The 23,599-nt window shown below is 40.6% G+C and overlaps 2 protein-coding genes across 4 annotated transcripts; one reads left to right on the forward strand and one right to left on the reverse strand.

Annotated features, from left to right (window-relative positions):
- Positions 1-6,356: 6,356 nt before the first annotated feature.
- LOC115586578 (vascular cell adhesion protein 1-like) lies at positions 6,357-14,008 on the reverse strand. Its single transcript, XM_030425725.1, has 12 exons — positions 13,877-14,008; positions 13,478-13,545; positions 12,851-13,234; positions 12,326-12,631; positions 12,082-12,169; positions 11,935-11,971; positions 10,404-10,433; positions 9,532-9,553; positions 7,511-7,894; positions 6,978-7,283; positions 6,615-6,863; positions 6,357-6,433 (listed from the first exon to the last, which is right to left on the reverse strand). The coding sequence occupies exons 2-12, from the start codon at positions 13,539-13,541 to the stop codon at positions 6,357-6,359; spliced, it is 1,947 nt and encodes a 648-aa protein (XP_030281585.1). The 5' UTR covers positions 13,542-13,545; positions 13,877-14,008.
- Positions 14,009-15,815: 1,807 nt separating this feature from the next.
- LOC115587290 (homeodomain-interacting protein kinase 1-like) lies at positions 15,816-22,401 on the forward strand. Of its 3 annotated transcripts, none has more exons than XM_030427053.1 (15): positions 15,816-16,232; positions 17,780-17,990; positions 18,240-18,431; positions 18,528-18,709; positions 18,827-18,950; positions 19,407-19,517; positions 19,655-19,732; positions 19,814-19,962; positions 20,090-20,296; positions 20,427-20,594; positions 20,814-20,908; positions 20,994-21,148; positions 21,309-21,446; positions 21,687-21,857; positions 21,935-22,401. In XM_030427053.1, exons 2-12 carry the CDS (start codon positions 17,796-17,798, stop codon positions 21,107-21,109), a joined length of 1,617 nt encoding a protein of 538 aa, XP_030282913.1. In that variant the 5' UTR covers positions 15,816-16,232; positions 17,780-17,795; the 3' UTR covers positions 21,110-21,148; positions 21,309-21,446; positions 21,687-21,857; positions 21,935-22,401. The 3 variants fall into 3 exon arrangements, with proteins under 3 accessions (XP_030282913.1, XP_030282912.1, XP_030282914.1); XM_030427052.1 differs by having other exon boundaries at positions 21,962-22,401; XM_030427054.1 differs by lacking the exons at positions 20,994-21,148; positions 21,309-21,446; positions 21,687-21,857; positions 21,935-22,401 and having other exon boundaries at positions 20,525-20,594.
- Positions 22,402-23,599: the final 1,198 nt, after the last annotated feature.

Here is a 23,599-nt window from a genome sequence, read left to right on the forward strand (position 1 = left end):
TTGTTCAGTCTGTTAATGGTCATTTCATCAGTTTACAAGAAGCAGATAACAATCTCCACTTAATCCCTCACAAGTCTGACCCCCGCTGGTGACCAAACCCAGAGACACAAACACTCCAATGATTCAAGTAATGTCTCCAAATAAAAGTGAGTGAACAAACAGCTCACCTGAGAGAAAGAAGAGGCTCAGCAACATGTTGGCTGTCACCAGATTCATACACAGGACTGACAGGACACTCATCATCAGGTTCCTTGTTAAGCTGTTGTAATTAATACTATGTCGACTTCCTGCTTTATGAATTTATGACCTTTTTTTCATATTGGTTCTGTCTTTCCTGCTGATATCCTGTGCGTATTTTTATTCACATGACTTTCTGCAAGTCTGTATGATGTCAAATCTTTACTAGTGTGTAGAATAATAATATTATGATATCATGTATTAATTGTAAAGACATTTAAAGCATTTATAACATTAACTATCACTTTGTTCACATGTAGCAACCACGATGATGTCGCTGACTCATGCACAGTCGCTGTGGGTCACTTTGTCACTGTTGCTGACACCATATGCAATGACAAACATCATCAGCTTCTCTGTTTAGCTCTTGCAATTTTACCACGTCCACTTCCTCCTAAATGACCAGAGAACATCCACAACTTCGTCTGAGTGAGTACACAAGAGAACCGTTGGGGTGTTGGCGGATGTATGCCCTCTATGGTCGCACTTTATTTTACAGTACATTAATAAGACGTAACAGGTCGTCCTTTGTATCAAATAGAAAACTATAAATATTGTAATCTTAATAAGACAGTAAACAAGTAAAGTTATACTGTAATTAGACATCATATATCCTACCCAAATTACGCTGTAATCAGAAGCCACACATAAAGTCTTATTACCTAATTATAGGCTACTATACTTAGACACTTTTATACCAAATTACACTGTAATTACAAACCAAATCAGAGATCCTAATACACTATGAGACACCATTTTACAAGATCTCAGTCTAATTAGAAGTCACACACGATGCCATATCAGATCCAAAATAGCTAGTTAGACACTATTCTACCCTTACTACCAAATTGCTTTTTATGCTACCAACATCAGTCTATAGCTTAATCAGACGAATGTACTGCCAGGGTTATATCGTGTTGTTGTTGTCTGATTTGATACGAAGTACGGCCTGTTACATCTTATTAATGTACTGTAAAATAAAGTGCGATACACTCTACTGAGTGCCATTCCTGTTGTAATTGTGCTCACACAATACAAACCACAAAGGCTCTACTGACATGATATTCTATCAAGTTGAATTTAATTTAATGCAAAGAGTTAATCAAAACAGATCAAGAAGAAAATAAAAGAAGTTGTTTTAATTTTTAAATAGGTTCAAATCTATTTTCAGTCATCTTTGTCTTCTTCTTTGTGGCTCATTTCTTCTTAACCGTAACCCCAAAAATTTAATATATCATGATTTTTCATAAAAAGCAGCAAAATAAAAACCCCTCTAGGTGAAAAAACTTTAAACACACACACACAAAAAAACTTTACATTCGATCTTACAAAACAATCCTGCAGCAAAGATGGAGAAGTAATTAGTTTTAAAACCAGAAGGTTTGTGAGCTTCAGTGGAACTTCAACAGATTCAGTAACACACAGATAAAAACAAACTGTTTCAGACTATTTGTCACATAGCTAAAATAATGCAGAACTATGATTATCATAGAGAGGGAGGAAGTCAGCTTTTGATACATCTTAACCTCACACTGCACTAACTTCATTCTCAGATTACCTTGACTGGAATGGGCTATTCTTCTTGATGCTCACAGCTCATTGTGTTTTGGTGACATGAAACAAATAGTTAATATTGTACTGTTAAGTGAATGTATACACAGCGGACACAATGCAAACATACATTAACACAGTTTGACACGAGGGAACCAGATGCTTTGCTGCTGTGTCTAATGATCTCAGCTCATTGCTCTGGTCAGCCGTCTGCCTGCAGCAGCATGTTCAGTACAGGTTATGACCACTCTCTGACTCTTGAAACTATGATTCATCCTTTAATTTGAACATCTGGATGCCTGCAGTGACTAAAGGCCATACGTAACCAGACCTGTAGATATTTTAAGAGGTGCACCACTCATGTCAGTGCATGGTGACAATCTATCTTTGCTACAGTGATCCTCGAATTGGCATATAGACAGTCTTCACATGAAGTCTCCAGAGCCACACATTTGGTGTAATTTTAAACCACAAACCTTTTGGCAGTTTGAGAATCATCCTCTATGAATGCACACACACACACACACACACAAGCTACCATTTAAGGGGCCTGCATGACAGCTTCCAGGTATGAAAAGTGGCTTGAATCTGCATTCTGTCTAATGGCCAGCAGGGGGAGATTCTACTGGTTGCAAAAATATGTCCAAATGTATGTAAGTTAATGAGAAAATGACCCTACTTCTTACTTGATTTATTGCCACGGTAAACAGTTTTCTCATAAGTTTATGGAGTCAATTACTTGTTTCAAGTCCTCTTCAGTGAATAATGGTGCCTGTTAGAGTCAAATAGATGATAAAGCCATATTTGGTTTAGGGCGTGGCTAGCTTGTGATAGACAAGTGGCTATCACAGAGTGTCCCTGGATTCTCAGTCAGATCCAAAAACCAAGATGGCCACAATCTTCATGCCAAAACTGAGGCAACAAAATCGAATTCCACATTTGAATGGGTGATGTCACGTCACTTTAATGATTGGAGTAGAATTCAATAGGAGAACCTCTAGAAACAACAGTTATACAGTTACTCTTGTATTTTGATTATTTTCTACTTTTACGACTGACTTAATTTTACACACTAATGTTGTGTATCAATTGCAAGCCCACATGCCTTATTTTTCTCAAGTATATTATATACATCATAATGGTGGCATTTTAAAAGGGCTGGACACAATTATTACAGTATGTTGTGAGGAGGATATTTCCATTGGACATGTAGATGATTCTCTCTTCATAAGTCTCTTATTGTCAGACTTACAGCTGCTCAGTGCCGACACACCAGTTTACACAGCCAAAAAAAAAAAAAAAAAAAAAAAAAAAAAAAAAAAGGCCGAATGTGGCAACGGAGCTGTTACCATGTCAGGCGGGGGGTTAAAGGGAAGACTAAGGAAAGGGGAAGGTAGACCCAAATGCAGTTATACACGAGAGGCAAGGCTAGGGGAAACAAAAGGCGAGCTTTATTGTAAAGCTGAACACGAAAAAAACAGGAGCAGACAAAACGGGGGCAAGAGACAAAGCAGCAACCAAAAACTGGGCAAAGTACAAACCAAATAGCAAAGTACAAATCAAAACCAAAGTTCAAATCAAAAATGCAAAATGCAAAACTCAAATCCAAAACACATACCATGGGGAACAACGAACAGACAGGAGCAGGCATATGAACGGGAACATGGACGAGACAGAGGCTGACAATTACAATGACCAGACAAGGAGTGAAGGGAACACAGAAACTAAATACACAGACACTGATGACAAGACGAGGAACAGGTGAGGTGGACCAACAGGTGAGATAACGAAGGGGAGGAGCACATGGGAACATGAAGGGAACAAAGCAATAGACAGAGGGAGCCAGAGGGATCATAGAAAGATACACAGGAGAACTTAAAGGACACATGGGGGCATGGAAGAACAAGACACAAGACAAGAAACAAAGACATGGAAATCAAATACAAGAACCCACAAGACAAAACCAGACAAGAACACAACAAACAGATCTACAGTCATGACATACCACTTCTCTTATGCACATCCACTCTCTTTAATGCACAAATACCGTAGACCTAAGGCTTATATGTAGCATGCATTTATATCTGAAACAAAGAAGGTTATCAAACTTGAGTTAGTCCACCGGCCTCCGAGTGATAGAAAGGCCACACTGTGTTAACTCCTCTCTGTGCTCCAAGTGTCAGATCATTTTTGCCTCTCTCTAACCCACACATACATAATCTCATATTGAATCATCAACTGCTAATAAACAAACCAGTTTTCTAACAAGTGAATCTTGAATTTCATCCCACACTGAGTGCCGTATGGCTCTCCTCTCGCAAGTTACAACTTTCTGATAATACTGGGCATGTGTGAATTGTGTGATGGAAAATGTTGAACCAACAAACGTGTCCAAGATTATTGGGTCATTTTTAAAGTAAGATAAAACAAAAGAAAATAAAAAGGGCTTCATTGCAGTGCAATGAATAAGTATCTTTAAAACAAAAGACTGCATAAAAACAATAGAACACACAGTAGATTATATAACACTGTGTTACCAAAAAGAGTGAAAAGTACCATAAAACTAAATCACAAACCTTTCAAAATGGAACATAATAAGAGAACTGCCTCTGGTGTTGTGTTCATTTCTTTTATTTAAACATTGGACTTTTATTTGCACAAATCTGATATATATATATAAAAGATCACACAGAAATGTCTGTATGAGGTCAGCACACAAATATGAACATGCTGATCACGTAAAGCTGCACAACATCTTTCTGTCCAGGCTCCAGTGTCTACACCAACAGACAGATTAAACATGTTTTTTGGCTTAAAAATTAAAGCACATTTAATATAAATTCCAAACAACAACAGCATTATACATTTCTTCTTCACTTGAGTATAGACATTCTCTGGGCCGTCAGAAGTCTGTGTTTACCTGTTGGCAGGCTTGGATACTTTCACCTGAGCGTACAGCGTCTCCTCCTGCTGTCCACTGTCCTGCACTGAGTCAGAGGACGCTTCAGGTCTGCGCCTGGAGAAGTCGATCTCTCCATATTGGATGTTTTCTTCTTCTTCTTCTTCTTCTTCTTCTTCTTCTGTTTGACTCTGTTCAAACATGTACCAGAACATGAACAAGACATGAGAGGAATATTTTCAGCGTTATCCTTTCACCTTAAATAATTACAGACCCATTTCAAATGAATTAAATTGAATTTTTTGGATAACAGATGTAAAACATTCAAAACACACAGTCTGTAAAGTTTTGTAGTAATTTCGCACCTGAGTCTGTGGTGGAGTTGGACTTTTTGGTCTGAAATGCCTGTAACACATGAGAGGCTGTTAGAGTAACTGTACTGCTCTTCAGGTGTATTAGTGAAATATCAAGACTGATGGAAATAGATGTTATCACATGTGGAGCTGAAATTTCAGTGCCAGTTACTGAATCAAGTGGTCACTGGTCAGGTTTTCATCGAGATGTGAAGCCACTGGTGCAATTTGACGATTTCTGTCCTTTTGATATGTTCTGTATTTAAAGGTTGAATATGTAATGTGCTTATTAAAAGCTATATTTTTTCAAAAATAATACATCCACGGGGTGTTTAGAGGGGCGCTGCTTAAAAGTAATGCGTTTCCTTGAAAAATTATATTTAGTCTGAAATAAATAATTTAAGAAATTTTGACGGGTTCGACAATGACTTCCTGTTTACATCACACCAGCCAAACAGCGGCCAGCATTGCGGGTTGCCAATTTCGCAACCTCGGCAATGCTCGGCAAAGCTCGGCACAGCTAGGCTGACACTGGGTAAAATGGCGGAGTCTGCAAGCTCTTCAGAGCCCCAGCGAACGGTACGTTATCTGTCCCAGCAGCTGAGTGACCGGAGAAGAGCAAAAACCAGAGTAAATATCGGTGAAGCATACGCTCGATGGACTCAGGTAAAGGATTTCCACGGCATCATAACACACGCGGAAATGGCAAACTCGGTAAGCTAACTCGCTTGCTAACTTAGCTAACGTTACCTGTCGGTCAAACTCCTCTGCTATACTTATTTTCATTATATCACGTTGATCCTAGATATGAGAATACTGATCGTGACCCATCGACCTCCACACCAAGTAAACGGAGGAAACGGAAACACTCAAAACGTCAGAGATTAAAAGAATAAATGATAGTAGGTTAACGATAGCTAGCCTAAATAGGACTGTCAGAGATTTCATGCATCTAATAGATAATGAATAGCTAGGTTAACATTAAATACTGTTGTAAAATGAATTGATTAGTCGAAATTAGTCCTTACCCTGTACGATTCATCACTTGACATGATGCTGGCTGATCCTGACACACTCGGCAACAAACCTGGCAACCCGACCACTGGAATTACTTTTTTGTTGTTGCGACTACGATCTTGAGACACTAGATGGCGGCATTCAGCTCATATTTCATATTGCACCTTAACCTTTAATTGTATATTGTTGTATATATTTTGTATATAAAATCTGTTGTTTTTGGTTTGCTATCGACCCTTTTATTGACATTTAAGAAGTCATTATCTGTCACCTTAATTACCTGCTTTGATTAGGGATACTTACCAAAGACAAACAACCAGACAGATGAGCACAATGATCCCAATGATTCCTCCTAGTGCTGCCTCCCATGGTAGGCCTAAAGACCAATTACAGTTTTTTATGAAGGAAGATTCTATCTGCATTGTTGCAGTCATCAGGTGTTTTTACAAGCACTGCTAGAGTCACAATGTTCATTAAACATGAGAAGTCAATTGATACATCTGCCCCCTTGTGCAGGGGTGACTGTAACAACATGTGCAGGCTACTGACTAGCTTACCTTCAACAGTCAGATGGATCTCTGGTGACTTCTGACTCCCGAAATTATTTGTGGCCACACAGTAATAATCTCCTCCGTCTGTCACATTAACGCTGTAAAAGTGTCCTTCAGATACATTCATCAGTCCTTCTTTGCTGTTCCTGAACCAGGTGAAGCTGCTGACGGGAGGCTTGGCTCTGCTGGAGCAGGTCAGGTTCACCCAGCTACCTGCTGATGCACTGATGGACACTGAGGTGTTTTTAGGAGCATCTAAGGAAAATGTGACAGAGATGTGAGATATGAGAGTAACATCAGAGCCTGAATAAGATCCTTTATTTGTATCATGTGCTGACAGGATCCAATAACAAACTCTGGTTGTCGTACATGAAACACTGAGAGTCTTTGTCTCCTCTGCTGTCTTGACATGTTTTCCTTCATTCACAGGATATGTGGCAGAACAGCTGATGTTGTATCCATCATGTTGGTCTGACAGAGTGATGGTCTCCTGGATTTTAGTTGTAAAGGTTCCACGTGTGTCTTCCTCTATTTTGTTGTGAGAGTCTTGTTGGAGATTCCAGGTGAGTTTAGGAGGGGAGTGTGGACAGGGAGTGAAAGCTGAGCAGGTTATAGTGACAGACTCCTTCTCCTTCAGATCACCTGAGATCTCAATTGTGGGGCGACGAGGAGAATCTGTGGGTTCAAATCAGACACATGATTTTAAAATCATTTAAAAATAACTGATTTGTTTTTAAATGCCAAAGTTGAAACTGACTGACACTTTTGTTTATTTTCAATATTTGACCATTTAATGTCAAACTCTAACTACAGACTCAGTGTTTAATCAAAATGTAAAAAGTGTAACTTTTTATATTTTTAATAACATTATAGACTGACCGAAAGAAACTAAACTTTCTTACCTTCAACTGTTATCTGAAGAGGATCACAAACAGCTGTTGCCTTGAATGGGCAGTTCTCAATCCTGAAGTAGTATCTGTTTGTGTAACTAGTGATTAAACTGGAAAATAAAGTAGTGCAGTTTCTCTCACTCAGGTTTCCAGTTATCTTCATTGGATAGATGTTATTTGTCCCACTGCTGTTGAAAATCACATTTTTTGGATCATTTTTAAACCTGGTGTCATTTTTGATCCACACTCCAAATATTTTGCTTTTGCTGTCAAACTCTTGTTCTTGTTCAGGTCTAAAGCTACATGGGATTTGCAGACAAGATCCACTCAGTGCTTCCATCTTCGATTGTGCAGTAATGAAGATGCCTGATTTCTGAGTACAAGCAGCCAAAGCACCTGTAAACCAGATTATTGATAACCAAAATGTTTAAAACAATCTTCATTAACAGAAAGACAAAATATACTTCAGCAGATATATTTTACATTATGGCTGTTTTCATTGTTCAGTCTGTTAATGGTCTCCAAATCAAAGTGAGTGAACAAACAGCTCACCTGAGAGAAAGAAGAGGCTCAGCAACATGTTGGCTGTCACCACATTCACACACAGGACTGACATGACACTCATCATCAGGTTCCTTGTTAAGCTGTTGTTATTAATACCACGTCGACTTCCTCCTTAATGAATATCTATGAAGACGTTTCTCACGTACACAAGAATTTATCTCCTTTCCTGCTGATATGCTGTGAGTATTATTATTCACATGACTCCCTGCAAGTCTGTAAGATGTCAAATCACTACATGTGCATATCATGCTTTAAATATGATAATATCGATAAATGATAAAGATATTCAAAACATTTGAAACATTAACTTTCTCTTCGTTCACATGTATCAGCCAGAGTGATATTGCTGACTTGTGCACAGTCACTGTGGGTCACTTTGACCTTTGTAACTGTTGCTCAACACAACTGCACTGATAAAAAGTGTTTTCCTTCCGTCCCAGGCTTTTATTTGTACATCACAACTTTATCTTTAATTCTAATTTATCATTTGTGTTCAATTCCCATGCTGAGTTCTTGCTAGTTTGTGATTTATCTGACTGGAAACATCACAAAGTGGCATCACTCGTGCACGGTCCAGGACAGGAAGTCTCTGCAGCTGGTGATTAAACCGTCAGCGACATCATTAGTTCTTATTTACTGAGCATCAGTGATATCAGTGAAGTGTCTGAACTGACTCCTGAACTCATCCTCAACACTCCGCCATGAATCACTTGTTTTTCTGACTTGATTCTTTATTAATTTGTCTGTTTAGCTTCTTTTATTGAGTCTGTGTCTTTGTAGTTTAGAGAGTCACAAACAGAAATGTCAAAATATGTTACGTTGTATATGTTACGCAAACTTGTATTGCATCAGACAAGAGAGAAAAAGTCAGAGACTGCCCACCTCATTCAAACTGCCTCGTCATCGCAGCTATCTAGTAAGAATCTTTTCAAAATACATTTTACATACAAAGGAACACCAGCACACAACAGGAAATAATTTTTCTGATTCCTTTAAGAATAATAAATTCATAATTCAACCTAGCATTACACAGATTATTGGTGAAGCTGCACAGTATTTGTTGTTATGTTATTCCAACAAGCTGTTAAAGTGTCAATCAGACACAGTCATGGGTCCGTCTTTGTTCTAAACACAGTCATGGACCACTTGTTTGTTGCAGAGAGCTGTGTGGTTGCAGTCAGTCCTTTAGTACTTGTTTTCTTAGCGCTTCATCATATTACATCCCACCACTTCTTCTTAGAGCTCTCACTATGTTTATCAGCCACACACGCACACAAAGATCTATTTCAACACATTTCCATCACTGGTAATAACAGATTAAACTGTGAGATGTCTCAGTTTCCTTGAACTAAAGAGGATATCTAATAATACCTCCGGACGCCCAGTACCTAAACTTCTTCTGAAGTGTTGACAACAGAAGACGAGACAAAGACTGTTTCAATCATGTTGGTACCACAGAGTTTTGGCACCTGTTAGAGACGAGGATTGTACCTGAAAGAACCACAAGATGGAGACATTACAAGAGTATGGTTGGTGGTTCAATCCCCTGGTTGCATGTCGGGCAAGATACTGAACCCCTGCCGTCAGTGTGTGAATGTGTGTATGAAAAGGAGTATGTAAGTGTTTGAAAGTGTTCAAGTGCTCAGTAGACTGTAAAAGCACTACTGGATATAAATACAAGTCCATCTACCATCATGATGAAAACGCATTAATTAGTATTACAAAAATGAACTTCATACACAAGGGAACTAAAGGGAAGATGACTCATCTGAAATGTAAATATCAACTACTAGTGGAGTAAAAAAAAAGAGGCTGTTTGTGTCATTCCATGTCAGCGGTTTGGTAAAACTCAAGAAAAATTCTATACCCCAAAAAGACAATGAGATTTAAAGACCTTTGAGGATCTTTAAAAAGTCACCATGTGCAAGTCAGTGTGATATGATTCATTGTTCAGTTGAAACAAGCAGGTGACATAAATAAAAAGTCCTCATCATCCAAAATATCTTACAATAATTGTCCTCATTTCACATTTGGAGATGATTATCAACACACACAAAGAACCCACCACAGTGGAAAAGAAAGATGATTCCCATAAAAATACTATAAATAACCTCGATCTTACACACACACTCATGATGATGATGAAGGAATTATATTTGTGTTATCTTCCATCAAAACAAACACCTGTGCTGTTTAGACTTCATCCTTTTTTCATGTCACCAAACTCTTGCAGACTAATTGAATATTTAAGAATTAGAGGAACAAGAAATAGAGAAATATTCCATTTATGGTGAACATGACGTCTTCCTCTTCTCCTTCATGATGCTTGAATCTCAATCACTCTGTTGACACAGCCTGCTTCATCTGTGTCCTGAGAGAGAGAGACAGAGAGAGAGAGAGAGAGACAGAGAGAGAGAGACAGAGAGAGAGAGACTTTTGACTTTTAACTACCTTTATCAAAACCAGGTACTCGTTACAGCACAGCACCAACACAAATTAAAAATCTTCCTGTCACAGAACCTTCTCATAAACAAATGACCCGTTCAGTCAACAAAACAGCTACAAACAGCCCTGTCTACACACCAAACCCTCTGAAACACATCAGGGTCATTAACAAAAGAATAATACTCAAACTCTGTAGCCCGTAGACGTGCAGACACCAGCCCCTTGAACAGTAACTCAGGGTCCACCAGCCCTGAACCCTGCAAACCGGTTGCGCCTCGTGAGCCAAGTAGCCAGTTCAGCCTGACCAAACAGAAAATGAATCAGGAGATCTCTGTGCTTGGTCTGAGCTGAATACCTGGACCCCAGTATGTAAAGCCCCTCAGAGAACACCGCTCCTATCCTCCCACAGAGAGCAGAGAGGAGAGACAGCAAACGATGGCATTCAACAAACACATGATTTACAGACTCAGGCATGTTACAGAACACACAGCCCTCCCTCACATTATGATGCACTTTAGACCAAAACACATTTGTTGCCAGGGCCCCAGGTAACACCCTCCACTGCAGATCTCCTGACCTCTTAGGCAGAGGGAGCTTATACAGCCTGATCAACCTAAACTCTGCCACCATCTGTCTCTCAAGGTAGCGCAGCCACTGATGCTCCCTGACCTCCTTCAATACTGCAAAGTTCCTACGCTGCATACAAATATTTCCCCTTTACACCCTGAAAACCCCAGGCTCAGAGAGGCAAAGGACAGCAGTCTGTCTTCCTGCTAACCTTCTGGACCTGCCACCAACAGCACAGGGACAAGTGGAGGCTCCTCCCCCGTCACCTGACTGAAGGAGTCCAGTACTGATGGAGACAGCGAGCTCAGCACCTGCCCTCTCCGCCTCCTCAGAGTCCTCTGTATCCTCTCCAACAGGCCAGCAGGTGGATTAAACTGTTGATGATCAGAGTGCGACCTCTGTAGGAGACTTGAGAGAGGATCCACCTCCACTTTGCCAGCCTGGTGTTTGTGGCTGAGAGGATCCCCTCCCAGTTCCTACTGCCCCAGCCCTCCCAGCATCCACACAACAGCGCCCCACTCTTCCCCCAGTTCACTTTTGCAGACAAAGCCTTTTCGATAAATCTGAAGTGCACTCACTACTGCCTGCAGGTCTTGATCATTTTTGACCAGCATTGACACATCGTCACATCGACACATCTAGACTACATTGGGGTCTTCCTAAAGGCACCAGTCTGCACAGCTGCAAAGCTACCTTCATTACTCACTAGGCCCCGGCATGGACAAAATGTTCCCCCACTCCAAAAGCATGTAAAGCCTTAAACAGGTACCCATGGTGCACCCTGTCAAAGGCCTTCTCCTGATCCAGACTACAATTGACTGTTGACAGAATAATGTAGCTGTCCTCATCTAGCAGCTTACCTTCACTGGTTTGTTGCAGCATCTTGATCTGAAGCAGCTGAAAGAAAGGAAGATGGAATAAATAAACATGAATACAAGTGAAACATTTTAGAGATAACAATAAGTCTGTAGCTGGAAATGATCACATCATAGGAAAGTTGGTCTCACCACTCAAAGATGATGATTGCACTGTAGAGCATGATGACTCCCAGGATCTTCACTGTAATGTAGACAGAAAACACAAACTCCTGATCATCTGTAACAAGACAGCACGGTCAGCTTCTCTTTAATGGAAAATGTTACGACTCTGAAACATCCTGAACTTTAATTCCTTCTGTTAACCTCAAATGTAAACTTGTACATCATAAAACACGACCTTCAGCACTTCATTAACAAAAATAAAATGTCTTACATGAAACACTGAGAGTCTTTGTCTCCTCTGCTGTCTTGACATGTTTTCCTTCATTCACAGGATATGTGGCAGAACAGCTGATGTTGTATCCATCATGTTGGTCTGACAGAGTGATGGTCTCCTGGATTTTAGTTGTAAAGGTTCCATCTGTGTTTTCCTCTATTTTGTTGTGAGAGTCTTGTTGGAGATTCCAGGTGAGTTTAGGAGGGGAGTGGGGACAGGGAGTGAAAGCTGAGCAGGTTATAGTGACAGACTCCTTCTCCTTCAGATCACCTGAGATCTCAATTGTGGGGCGACGAGGAGAATCTGTGGGTTCAAATCACACACATAGTAGAAAATATATCATCTCAAATTCCTTCATTTGTTTTTTTTAATGCCAAACCTATTTTGTCCTAAAGTTTGACCATTTCATTTTGAACTGTAACAGTAGACTCAGTGTTTTCTCTGAATTTTAATTCTTGGTAAAGTGAAAACTTTCATACTGAACAATAACATTATAGACTGACAGAAACTACACTCACGTACCTTCAACTATTATTTGAAGAGGATCACAATAAGCTGTTGCCTTCAATAGGTTGCTCTCAATCCTGAAGTAGTATGTGTTTGTGTAACTAGTGATTAAACCGGAAAATAAAGTGGTGCAGTTTTTCTCTCTCAGGTTTCCAGTTATCTTCATTGGATAGATGTTATTTGTCCCACTGCTATTGAAAATCACATCGTGTGGATTGTTGCTAATAAAGTGATTACTTTTAATCCACACTCCAAAGATTTCTCTGCTGCTTTTAAAATCTTTTTTTGACCTAGGTCTAAAGCTACATGGGATTTGCAAACAAGATCCACTCAGTGCTTCCATCTTCTTTGGTGCAGTAATGAAGAGGTCTGAATCTTCAGGACAATCAGCCAAAACACCTGTAAACCAGAATCATGATTAAAATGATGTGGAAGAGAAAGTTGATGATGCAGCAGTAGGTTGTTTGCTGGTCTTTGTCTCTGTCCTGTTAAGAATGTCAGTAGAAAACATTCACTATGCAGTCAGGACATGAACAACTGGATAAAGTAACTCTGTCTGCTCTTTCTGATTAATTTCCGAATGAAGTCCAAACTGTAAATAATCAATGTCTCCAAATAAAAGTAAGTGAACAAACAGCTCACCTGAGAGAAAGAAGAGGCTCAGCAACATGTTGGCTGTCACCAGATTCACACACAGGACTGACATGACACTGAATAAAAAACAACATATATTATATATATTTCAGTCAAAGCATCTTTTAAACAAGTTATTTGTGTTTTTTGAAAGCAACTAGGAAGGAACTAGCCAAGTAAAACCAGATGCTACTGTGTTAGAAGTAGCAATGAATAATATCTGTAGAGTTGCACTGAAAGCAGTTTAAATATCAAATGAGTTTATGATATTACACTCAAGTAGTGTCTTATTTCTTGAGGCTCATTTCTGCTTAACCAACACATAGTATATGTTATTTCTTGCAATAAAAGCAGCAATTTAAAACCTGTCCAAGTTCACACATCAAAAGCAGAAACATTTGACCTTACCAGACAAGCCTGCAGCTGAAAAAGAGAAGAAAGTAGTTTCTTCCAGTAACAAACTGATCGGACGTGTCATATAAAAGCAGCCAGACTTCTTGTTTCACACGACTAAAATACTGCAGAAATAAGAGAAGTCTATATCCTTCCTGTTGACACCCCCTGAGTGAGGAAGTCCTCAGCACATCAGAATGCAAGAGACTTATTCCTAATTATTATTTGGATCAGGAGACTCAGTGAAGCCTGTATGTGTTATCTTCTTCTGTCGTACATGTTACATTAGGAGGATGTTTTAAATTGGGCCTTGTGGAGAGCTGCCTCTTATATACTTGTATCAAGTATTTCAAGGGGCACTAATATACAGGAGGAAAACATCTAGATGTTAGTGATTTGAAATATGCAACTGTGTAGGTGATCCGGATCAGCTGCTGGTGTAGCTCTTTCCGTCGGGTCAGAGAAGGAAATTGTTTTGTGTCCATCACAATCAATCATTTGTGGGGGGAAAAAAAGCACGAGCTGTGCGTTAGATTCTTCCTCGCTTCTCATTGCAGTTAGCACAAGAACTAAACTTAAGTGTTCCAGTCAAAGAATAAATTGTCAATACATGGACAATGATCACCGCTGTTGAGCACATGATGAAGACGTGTTGCTGCAGAGAGCTGTGTGGAGGACCGAAGCAGCAAACCAACTTCCCAGTTTCCCTGACCTTTCACCTCTCAGGGTTTTTTTTGGCTCAGACCGCTTTTGTAACTTCATCCGGTTTCAGTCAGTTTGGTTTCTCAGCCACTCAGAGATACAGTTCTGTTTCATCATATTTACAACACACCGTTTTAGTAGTAATTAAAGACTGAAGGTGTCTCAGTTTCCTTGTACTTAAATGCACTGAAATACAAACTGACGCCCAATGCTTCAACTTACTCTCAACCAAAAAAGATGAGTGAGAGAATACTTCAGACATGTTGGTACAGCAGAGTTTTGGTTACTTGTGTCAAGTGTTTCTCACTGCAGCTCAGTGACACAGAACTGATAAGTGAACCTCAGTTATCAAAATGCTGTGTTCACTTAAAATGCGCTGAATGCTCTATTCCAGTATCACAATGTTACAATTGCGATTTAAATTGAAATCCTCATATGTCGTAAAAAAAATAAATCTTTTTATGTATGTAGACAGCTGTTAAATGTCTTCATGTTAAAATTCTAGAAATGTAATGGTCTATTTTACACCGAAATTGAGATTGTCTTTTATCTACATAGATCAATTGATTAATGTCCTTAGTGACGCTGAAACGATCGAACTCTTCTTATCTATCGTATTATCTCTTATCTGTAAGTCCTCAGTCTTTTCCCAGTACTCTGCACAATGACATCATCAGTTGAGCACCCGCCTCATATCTTTTATTTGCACTAAAATGTTGATCTTGTGTACAACCTGCCGATCTTATCAAAACATTATTATTTAACATGTGCAGGCTTCTGTGACTCTGGAGGTAATGTTAATCAGAGGGTCGGTGGTTCAATCCCCGCTTCCAGCTGCTTGTCAAAGTGTTTTGGGCAAGATACTGAACACCAATTGCTCATCCATCGGTATGTCAGCGGAGTAAATGTGTACTTATTTTTTCAGGCTCACGTTCATTATTTTAGACCCCCACAAACTGAAGATTAGAACTTGAGATGTTGTAGAAACACCTGCTGCTCACACAACAATCCCACAGTTTACATCTATCAGTTCAAATAAACTTTATTGGCATAAATGAAGTGACACTATTGACACATTTAAAGTTATTGAATGACGACATTTCACACAAGAAAACTAAATACATTCATTTGCTGCACAGAACCTGCATGATCACGCACGCACGCGCACGCACGCACGCACGCACGCGCGTCACTGAAGGCCATGGAAACAGAACGTTAACCAAAGCTATAAAAGCTGCAGGCCTCATTTATTTCTCATTCGCACATTAAACTTTGACAAGTTGACCTACTGCGGATTTATTGTTGGAAAGTTGCAATCTGGGAAACCCGATTGACTGGAAAACTTCTACTTAACAAAACTTTTTGGATTATACCTGTTCACCTGGAAGACTTCATCTCAGACAATCCTTTTTTGGATTAAATCTGATCACTTGAAGACTTCATCTCTGACAAACTTCTTTTGGATTTAACCTGATCACCTGCAAGGCTTCATCTCAGACAAACCTCTTGGATTATACCTGACCACCTGTAAGATTGTTTGCAAACAAACCTTTTGGATTACTTTGCTCTAGGACCACTACTGCCAGAAGTAGACCATCTCTAACTGCTGGAGAAGTGGCCTCCGGTTGACCCCCTGTGGCGAGGCACCTGCTGTCCTGAGTCTCTGCAGGTAGGACATCTTTTATTATCACACCAAATGTATTTATTCATCTTCTTATACGTGGAGAAGTTTGTTTCGGTTGACTAATGTGCCGATACTCTTGGTAAATGATCGAATTTACAGATAGGCTATTGATAACATTTTAGCTAGCCTTTCATGGAAAGTCACTTTTGGGTCGTACTCGACGTTTTCTCGGTGTAAAATGTTTTTTAGAGGTTAAGAATGCGCTGAAAGTCCCGCGAAAGTTGAGGAATGTGTTCACGGTTGTTTAGTGGTTTTCAAAGACTGTTATTTTTGTTTGAGGCATTAGGCTACATGTTTAAATATTTAAGGCTGAACATTTAGGGGAAAATATGCGACCGGGCCTTTTTTTGAAAAAACAACATGTTTGTCTCGTGCACCATGGAGACGATGGAACGTTAGGAGATGAGAACGTGCAGGTGTAAACACAGCAGGGCCGTCTGTCTGTGTACAGCTGAGACAGCTGCTGTAGTTGTTGAAACTGAACTGAAAGCCTAACCGGATATGTTGTCAGAGAGAGTTCAAGTTCACAGTTTTAAATATTTTTGAAGGCCTTTTCACTGTTGTGTTCAGTCAGGCTCAGAGCTTGTACTTGACGTGTTGGTATTGAAAAGGTTTGGCAGAGATGAGGGTGGCATCCTCCGTCCATCCCACCGTCTCCTCCATGACTCATGACTAATAAAGTTAAACAACATATTGGCTTTATCAGTTTTCCCTGCCGTGAAGAACAGATTATTGTGTGTGCTTATTTTGGAGAAGTCATCTTGTTGACTTCATGTTTTTTAATGAAGGTATGGACAGGTTAGGTGCCTAATGGCGCACGCTTTTCTGCGCACAGCAATATATATTTGGCGGATAGACAGTATGTAAATTGGACAATGGGCAAATGGTTGTGCTCTTGGAGGATAAGCCTACTTACTTTACTTGATAGACTGTTATAATTAACGAATCTACTGGTATTCATAACCGCAACACTGCATCGAATTTATGAGCTAATGCCAGGTTTTAGATGTAAAATCCTCATCTGTACTGTAACTTGTAAGGAGTATCTGAATGAACTATTTCGGCCCATTCAAGGATTGTTGGAGACTTTTTACTTCGCCATTTCCTGGTTATTGCTTTTTTACCAGCTGCTAGTAGTATTTGAAGTGACGTTTAATATCTGGCCGTTTTTTTTCAGATCAGATTTCCCACACAAATTACAGTGACATTAAAATCAAGATGTGATCTCTGTTACTACATCTGTCCAGTAAGCAGAGATATTAGGACACTACCAAAAATTCCCTGATTTTGCTCAGACCTCAGACAATCAGATGATCACTGAAATGTGGAATATGAAATATATACACGATTGTCTTTAAAGACCTGAAGCGGCAGTTTAACAAGTTTTGTGTCATCTAATCGTTGACAGGGTAGAGACCGTAGGATGGTAGCAAAATGATATGTACTCAATATCTGAAACATTGTTATGGTCCCTCAAAGGGAATGAAATTAACATCTCATTTTTCTTGTTGTTTTCACCTGTTTTGTTTCAGTATTCTGAGAGACAACATGGGATCCAGGGTATCCAAGGCATCCACCTCACCTTCCGAGATGGACCCCGTCCAGCTCCCCAGAGGATATGAGGTCCTGGAAGTTCTGGGAGAGGGCTACTTCGGAAAGGTGTTGAAATGTTGGAAAAAGGACATCAAGCAGACGGTGGCTGTGAAGATACCTAAATGCTTCGAGAATGACACCGTCAATGAGGTACGAGGTGTTGATTTTTATGTTCACGGTTCAAGATATTGTGTAGTCAGAGGTTCTGTAAATGCCTCGCACAAACAAGCAATTCCTTTTCATTTGAGCTATTTTAAGCTATCTAGAAATGTCACTATATAAAGAGATATTGATTATCTGCACACTAAGTTTTAAGCGCCACGTTATAAAGACTTAACACGTTAACACATGAACTGACTGTAAAAAACTAATCATGTCAAACTTGCCGTGTCTCTCCAGGTTTCCATGCTGAGACGGTTCAAGCACCTGAAACTCCACCAACACAACATCGTTGAGTTCATGGATTGCTTTCAAACCAGATATGGAAAGGCAATCGTGTTGGAGGTGTTGGATATCACCCTAGGCGACTACCTTGGAAAGACAAGTTTTGCGCCTATGCTTGTGAGTGACATCAGAAGCATCATCCAGCAGGTATGACCTCCATCAGCACGGCAGATGGAAAGCAAAGCACTGAGCACTCTGTCACTTTTAGGCTTTGGTACATTCTTACTGACCTTGTACTTTCAGATGGGGACAGCATTTGAGGCACTGAAGGGGATCGGGGTGATCCATGCTGACCTGCACCTGCACAACATCATGATAGAGAATCACCAAACACAACCCTTCAGAGTCAAGCTCATTGACTTCGGTGTTGCCATGTCCAGATCAGAAGCCAGCCAGGGCAAGCTCCTGCAACCGATGGCATTCAGGTGGGCTTCCTTATTTTTATTATTACACTGGAGTGAGTTAGAAGTTTACCATTTATTGCTCCCCTCCCAGGTCTGACAGCGTAAACATCCTGTGTAATGTTTCTCCTCCACATTCAGGTCTCCAGAAATCCTGTTGGGCTGTCCATTTTCTGAGGCCATTGACATGTGGTCCCTGGGCTGTCTGATGTTCATCATGATCTGCGGCAAACTACCTTTCAGTGGACGCTCCGAGTATGAAATTGTAAGTCACTTAAATTATTCAGACAGTTTGTCAGTCACTTGTGTGTCTTCACTCTTGCTTGTGGTTTTGCTCTAATTAGTGCTCCATGTACAATAATGAGTCATCTGAAGCTGGGACTCGAAAGAAAATTTAGATAACAGGGAATGAGAAACCATCTTGGTGTTTTGTTAAAACAGATGAAAAGATGCTATAAATTTACTTTGAGTGTGACAGAAGGAAGTAATCTGATGTTTAGTGGTTCAAAGAACTTCCTACCTTAGCTACGATGATGGGTGTTAACATAAGCATGTTGTGAAAGGATGACCTGCCCTACTTTGCCTCTGATTGGCTGCCTCGTGCTTGAACCGAACCCACCGACGAGAACTGGCCATTCAGATATGGCGATTCATACTTTGCCCTCCTGAGAACAATACTTGCTCTTACATGTCTTGATGTAATGCTGTGTTTAATCTCCAGCTGCGGAGCATCATTGATCTCCTGGGTCAGCCAGAAGACCTTGTTCTCAGTACTGGTCTACAGACAAAGAAGTACTTTAACTGGACTGAGTCCAGCAGCTGGGAGCTCAAGGTACCACAGTGAACCTTCTCTGACCTTTAATCTTTTATCATCTTTTATTTCTTGTTAACATTTCCCAACATTTAACAGTCGATCATTCAAAATGATTCTGAGGATCACTGATACAAACACTTTGAACCTTCTTTCAGACATCTTTTGAGTATTTCAGATGTCACCTCAGCACTGTCAAGGACCACAAGCTCCAGTCTCTGGACGATCTCAAAAAAGTAAGTGTGAAGTAACTTTCTTTGTCACTATGACCGATTGTCTTTCATGATGGTGGAAATGACTGTTGTTTCCTCAACTAGATGCGTCTTGAGGAAAATAATGGATCTGAGGCCGCAGAGCGAGACCAGTGCATCGAGCTCCTGAAGGCCATGCTGAAGACGGGTGAGGATGAGAGGATCACTCCCCGTGAAGTCCTCACTCATCTATTTATCACCAAAGACTACCCAAAGTAAGTGTGCATGTGAGGTGTGAGTCCTGTAGGTGGTGTTTTGTAAGTTAGTGACAATTTGTCATTTGATCAGTGTCCTGTCGTGTTTCCAGGACATCAGTGTAACAGCGAGTATGTCTTTTTGTAGCAATGGGGCAGAGAAGTCTGAGACGAGCCATCGTAAGATGATGAGACCAAAGGCGGCAGTCCTGAGTAAAAGACGCCCCGCTTGTCCTACAACAGCACCCCCTTCCACTCTCCACACTTCTCACATTCCACCAGCAGGTGTGATCCTGGTTCAGCCTGCGACGGCTGAGAACATACTGCTGCTGGAAGGTCAGGGGAGTGAAGTCAGGTGAGATGTCTTCCTCTAGTCATGACACCCATTTCTCAGATGAGAAAATGGTTCACATCAGCAGAAATAATAGCAGAGACATGATTCTTGAAGATGTCATGACAATAACAGGATAATTGTGCATGTTCAGTGGCAGGTCTTACATTGACAAGACCTCAGGATGTTCAGCCTTCACTTCCCCGTTCTCGAGTGAGGACTCCACTCCATCCCCCACATTTCTACCATCAGGTGTGGTGATTCTGGTTCGGCCTGCGACAGCCCAGCGCTCGATGCTGGGAGATCAGGAGAGTGCAGTCAGGTGAGATGATGAAAATTAGTATCAGAACCTTTTGCCTTTGTTTTTCACTCACTTCCACATCAAATCCACACGAAAGCTAGATCAAGATCTTTACTTCAGGAGGTTTGGTCCGCAGGAGCCTCAGAAACAACAAAAATGAAAAGTTCCTTGTTGCAGTTTTACGATGTGATGACGATAACAGGAATGAAAGTCTGACTAATTGTTTTGTTGTGTTTTTAGTTTTCAGTCTGGCCTGTACGAGGCGTCAGTGTCCTTAGTGACTGACGTTGAAAGTGGGATGGAGTCATCAATATGTGAGGCCTCAGGCTCATGTGGTAAGTAACAGTCACCTCTACTCGTGTCTGAGCTGTTGTGCATTTTGGAGTACGGCTGAGGACTTTAATGTCCTTTTATTTTCAGAAAACACGGGGGCAGAGAACGAGCCAGGGAAGAAGAAGAATTTCCTCCGACGTGTCTTCTCCTGGATGAGAAAGACGTTCAGGCCATGTGTTCCCTCTGTTGATGGTCCAGCCTGAGAACATGCTGCCACTGGAAGGTGGGGGGGACAAAGTCAGGTGAGATATCTTCTTTTGGTCACGACACCTATTTCTCAGATAAAAAAAAAAAAAATTCCGCTCACCCAAACTAATAACAGATACATGATTCATGACAATAACAGGATAATTGTGTGTGTGTGTGTGTGTGTGTGTGTGTGTGTGTGTTTTTCATGTTCAGTGGCAGGACTTACATTAACAAGACCTCGGGAAGTTCAGGCTTCACTTCATCGAATAAGGACTGTGACTGTGAGCCTGATCCTGGGTCGGCCTGTGGCGGCTGACAGCATGCCACTGTTGGAAGGTCCTGGGACAGAGAGTAAGCCTGATTTTATTAGATTTAACTTTAATGGCGCCACCTTTCTAGCTTTGAATAGTATTGTGGAGAATGAATTGTGCATCTTTACAAAAGTTGTGACTCTCAAATAAATGTCATTTGATCCAATATACATATTCAGATGTAGTTTACTGCAGAGTAAGAAGAGGAATCTTATTTGTTTGTGTATAAGTGTTTTTAAAGCTTTGGAGGATTGATCTGTGTTTTTGTTTGTTGGTGTAGCAGTGTCAGTGGTGGCTTCCACCTCACGGGCAGCTGTGATGGAGGCCTCGACCTCACAGAGAGCTGTGGAGGAACCTCGTCCCTCGCAGACAGTCCCGGTCCTGTCACAGCACACGTCAGCGGACGGTCCTGGTGCAGCTGCCGCACACACAAACTCCAGTGACCGTGCACGTGAGTGACATGTATCACCTGCTCCAGGAGTACATTCTAAGCCCCGCCCGCCTCCTGGCTGCATGTTCTTGAAACAGCTGTCACATCTCTGTCCTCCTCTGCAGAACTCACACAGAGTCCAGCCAATCAGAGGATGTGGAGCATCACCTGGTGACGGAGCAGCTTGATCCTCCACCAAGTCCATCCAATGCAGAGCATCAGCTGCCCTCCTCTCCTCACGGTGGACTTCTTTGATGTCATGCAGATGGATCAATGGATGTGTAAATAGATGTACAGATAGATGTTTAGATAAATATATAGACTGATGTACAGATAGATGTATAGATAGAATTTAAGATCTTTGTATAGATACATTGATAGATTTAGAGATATATGTTTAGATTGATGTTTAGATTGATGTATAAATAATTTTTCAGATATATGTATAGGTTGATGTTTAGATGTATACACATATGTATAGATTGATGCATGGATATTTGTATGGACTGATGTATAGATTTATGAATGAATGTTTAGATGTTTAGATATATGTAGAGATAGATGTAGAGACATATGTATAGATAAGATTTTTTTTACAGTAAAACTGTTTAAACTATATTGTCCAGCTCAATATGATTCATTTTGTGCAATTACATGATAAATCCACCTAAACCTTTGAGCATCACACTGACTTATTTTATAGCTTTTTCAAAATTATAATTTTTTCACAGTAGAGTTCAATTAATTGGTAACTACAAGATACTTAAAGCTGTGTTTAACATAATTGGTGTAATTAATAACTTGATACATGAGACAGACACGAGAGCCAAAGCTCAATAAACATGACGTGTCAGAAACGACAGCTTGCTTTTATGCCAATAAATGCAGTGGTTCATCAGCGGGAAAGGTTCCTTATACAAGGTAAACAAACAAAGCAACAACTCAAGCAAACAATATATCAGGGTGCTACTTCTAGCAAATATGAATAGGGTGTGGTAGTCACAACTCCACAAAAAGCTGTTTTTGAGGTGTTAGTGCTTCGTCTACACTCATTTCTATTTCCGGGCAGCCCGACACGCTCGGGAGGTGTTGTCGCCTCCTACTGTCCTCAATTTGAACAAAAGCATTTTAATGAAACACACATTACAGATAAGGTCTTCAATTATGGGCTAATGTTAGCTTGCCTTGTGAATAGCAGCTAGCTAATACTTGATTAACATTAACTGGCTCAAGCTGCTTACTGGCCGATAGCTGTGTTAGTACAGTTAGTTTAGTAAAACCTTTACTGATTTGATAAGTGTTGAATACATCTGGGTCAAAATCAGAGCAGGGGAAGTGAGAGCCTTCATAGAACACATTAATGCCGCGTACAATAACATCAAGTTCACATGTCAACGAAGATGTCAGACGAGAAGGTCCGCCTCTCTTGGACTGCACAGTACACACTGTAGAGAAGCCTCAGCATTAAGGTTTACAGAAAACCTACACACACAGGTCAGTACTTGCTGTTCGACTCTCATCACGGCCTGGAGCTCAAGCTGGGGGTCATCAGAACCTTAAACCGTCGGGCTGAGACGTTCCCACTTAGTCAGAGGGGAAGCAGAAGGAACAGAAGCCCATCAGGGGAGCACTTTAAAACTGTGGCTACCGAAACTGGACCTCAGTCAAAACCTCCTAAAGATCCAGAGCAGACAGAGAGGAGACGAGTAAACGTGACAACATCGTCATTCCCTATGTCGCAGGAACATCTGAGAAACTCAGGA

Source organism: Sparus aurata, chromosome 8 (assembly GCF_900880675.1).
Source record: "Sparus aurata chromosome 8, fSpaAur1.1, whole genome shotgun sequence".
Lineage (NCBI taxonomy): Eukaryota > Metazoa > Chordata > Actinopteri > Spariformes > Sparidae > Sparus > Sparus aurata.

Coding starts and splice junctions, on each gene's coding strand:
- LOC115587290 (XM_030427053.1), top strand. CDS start 17,796: ATGGGATCCAGGGTATCCAAGGCATCCACCTCACCTTCCGAGATGGAC. Junction 19,518..19,654: donor CCAGCAGCTGGGAGCTCAAG/GTACCACAGTGA, acceptor ACCTTCTTTCAG/ACATCTTTTGAGTATTTCAG. Junction 19,733..19,813: donor CTCTGGACGATCTCAAAAAA/GTAAGTGTGAAG, acceptor TTCCTCAACTAG/ATGCGTCTTGAGGAAAATAA.
- LOC115586578 (XM_030425725.1), bottom strand. CDS start 13,541: ATGTCAGTCCTGTGTGTGAATCTGGTGACAGCCAACATGTTGCTGAGC. Junction 12,632..12,850: donor TCTTCAAATAATAGTTGAAG/GTACGTGAGTGT, acceptor TTGAACCCACAG/ATTCTCCTCGTCGCCCCACA. Junction 7,284..7,510: donor TCTTCAGATAACAGTTGAAG/GTAAGAAAGTTT, acceptor TTGAACCCACAG/ATTCTCCTCGTCGCCCCACA.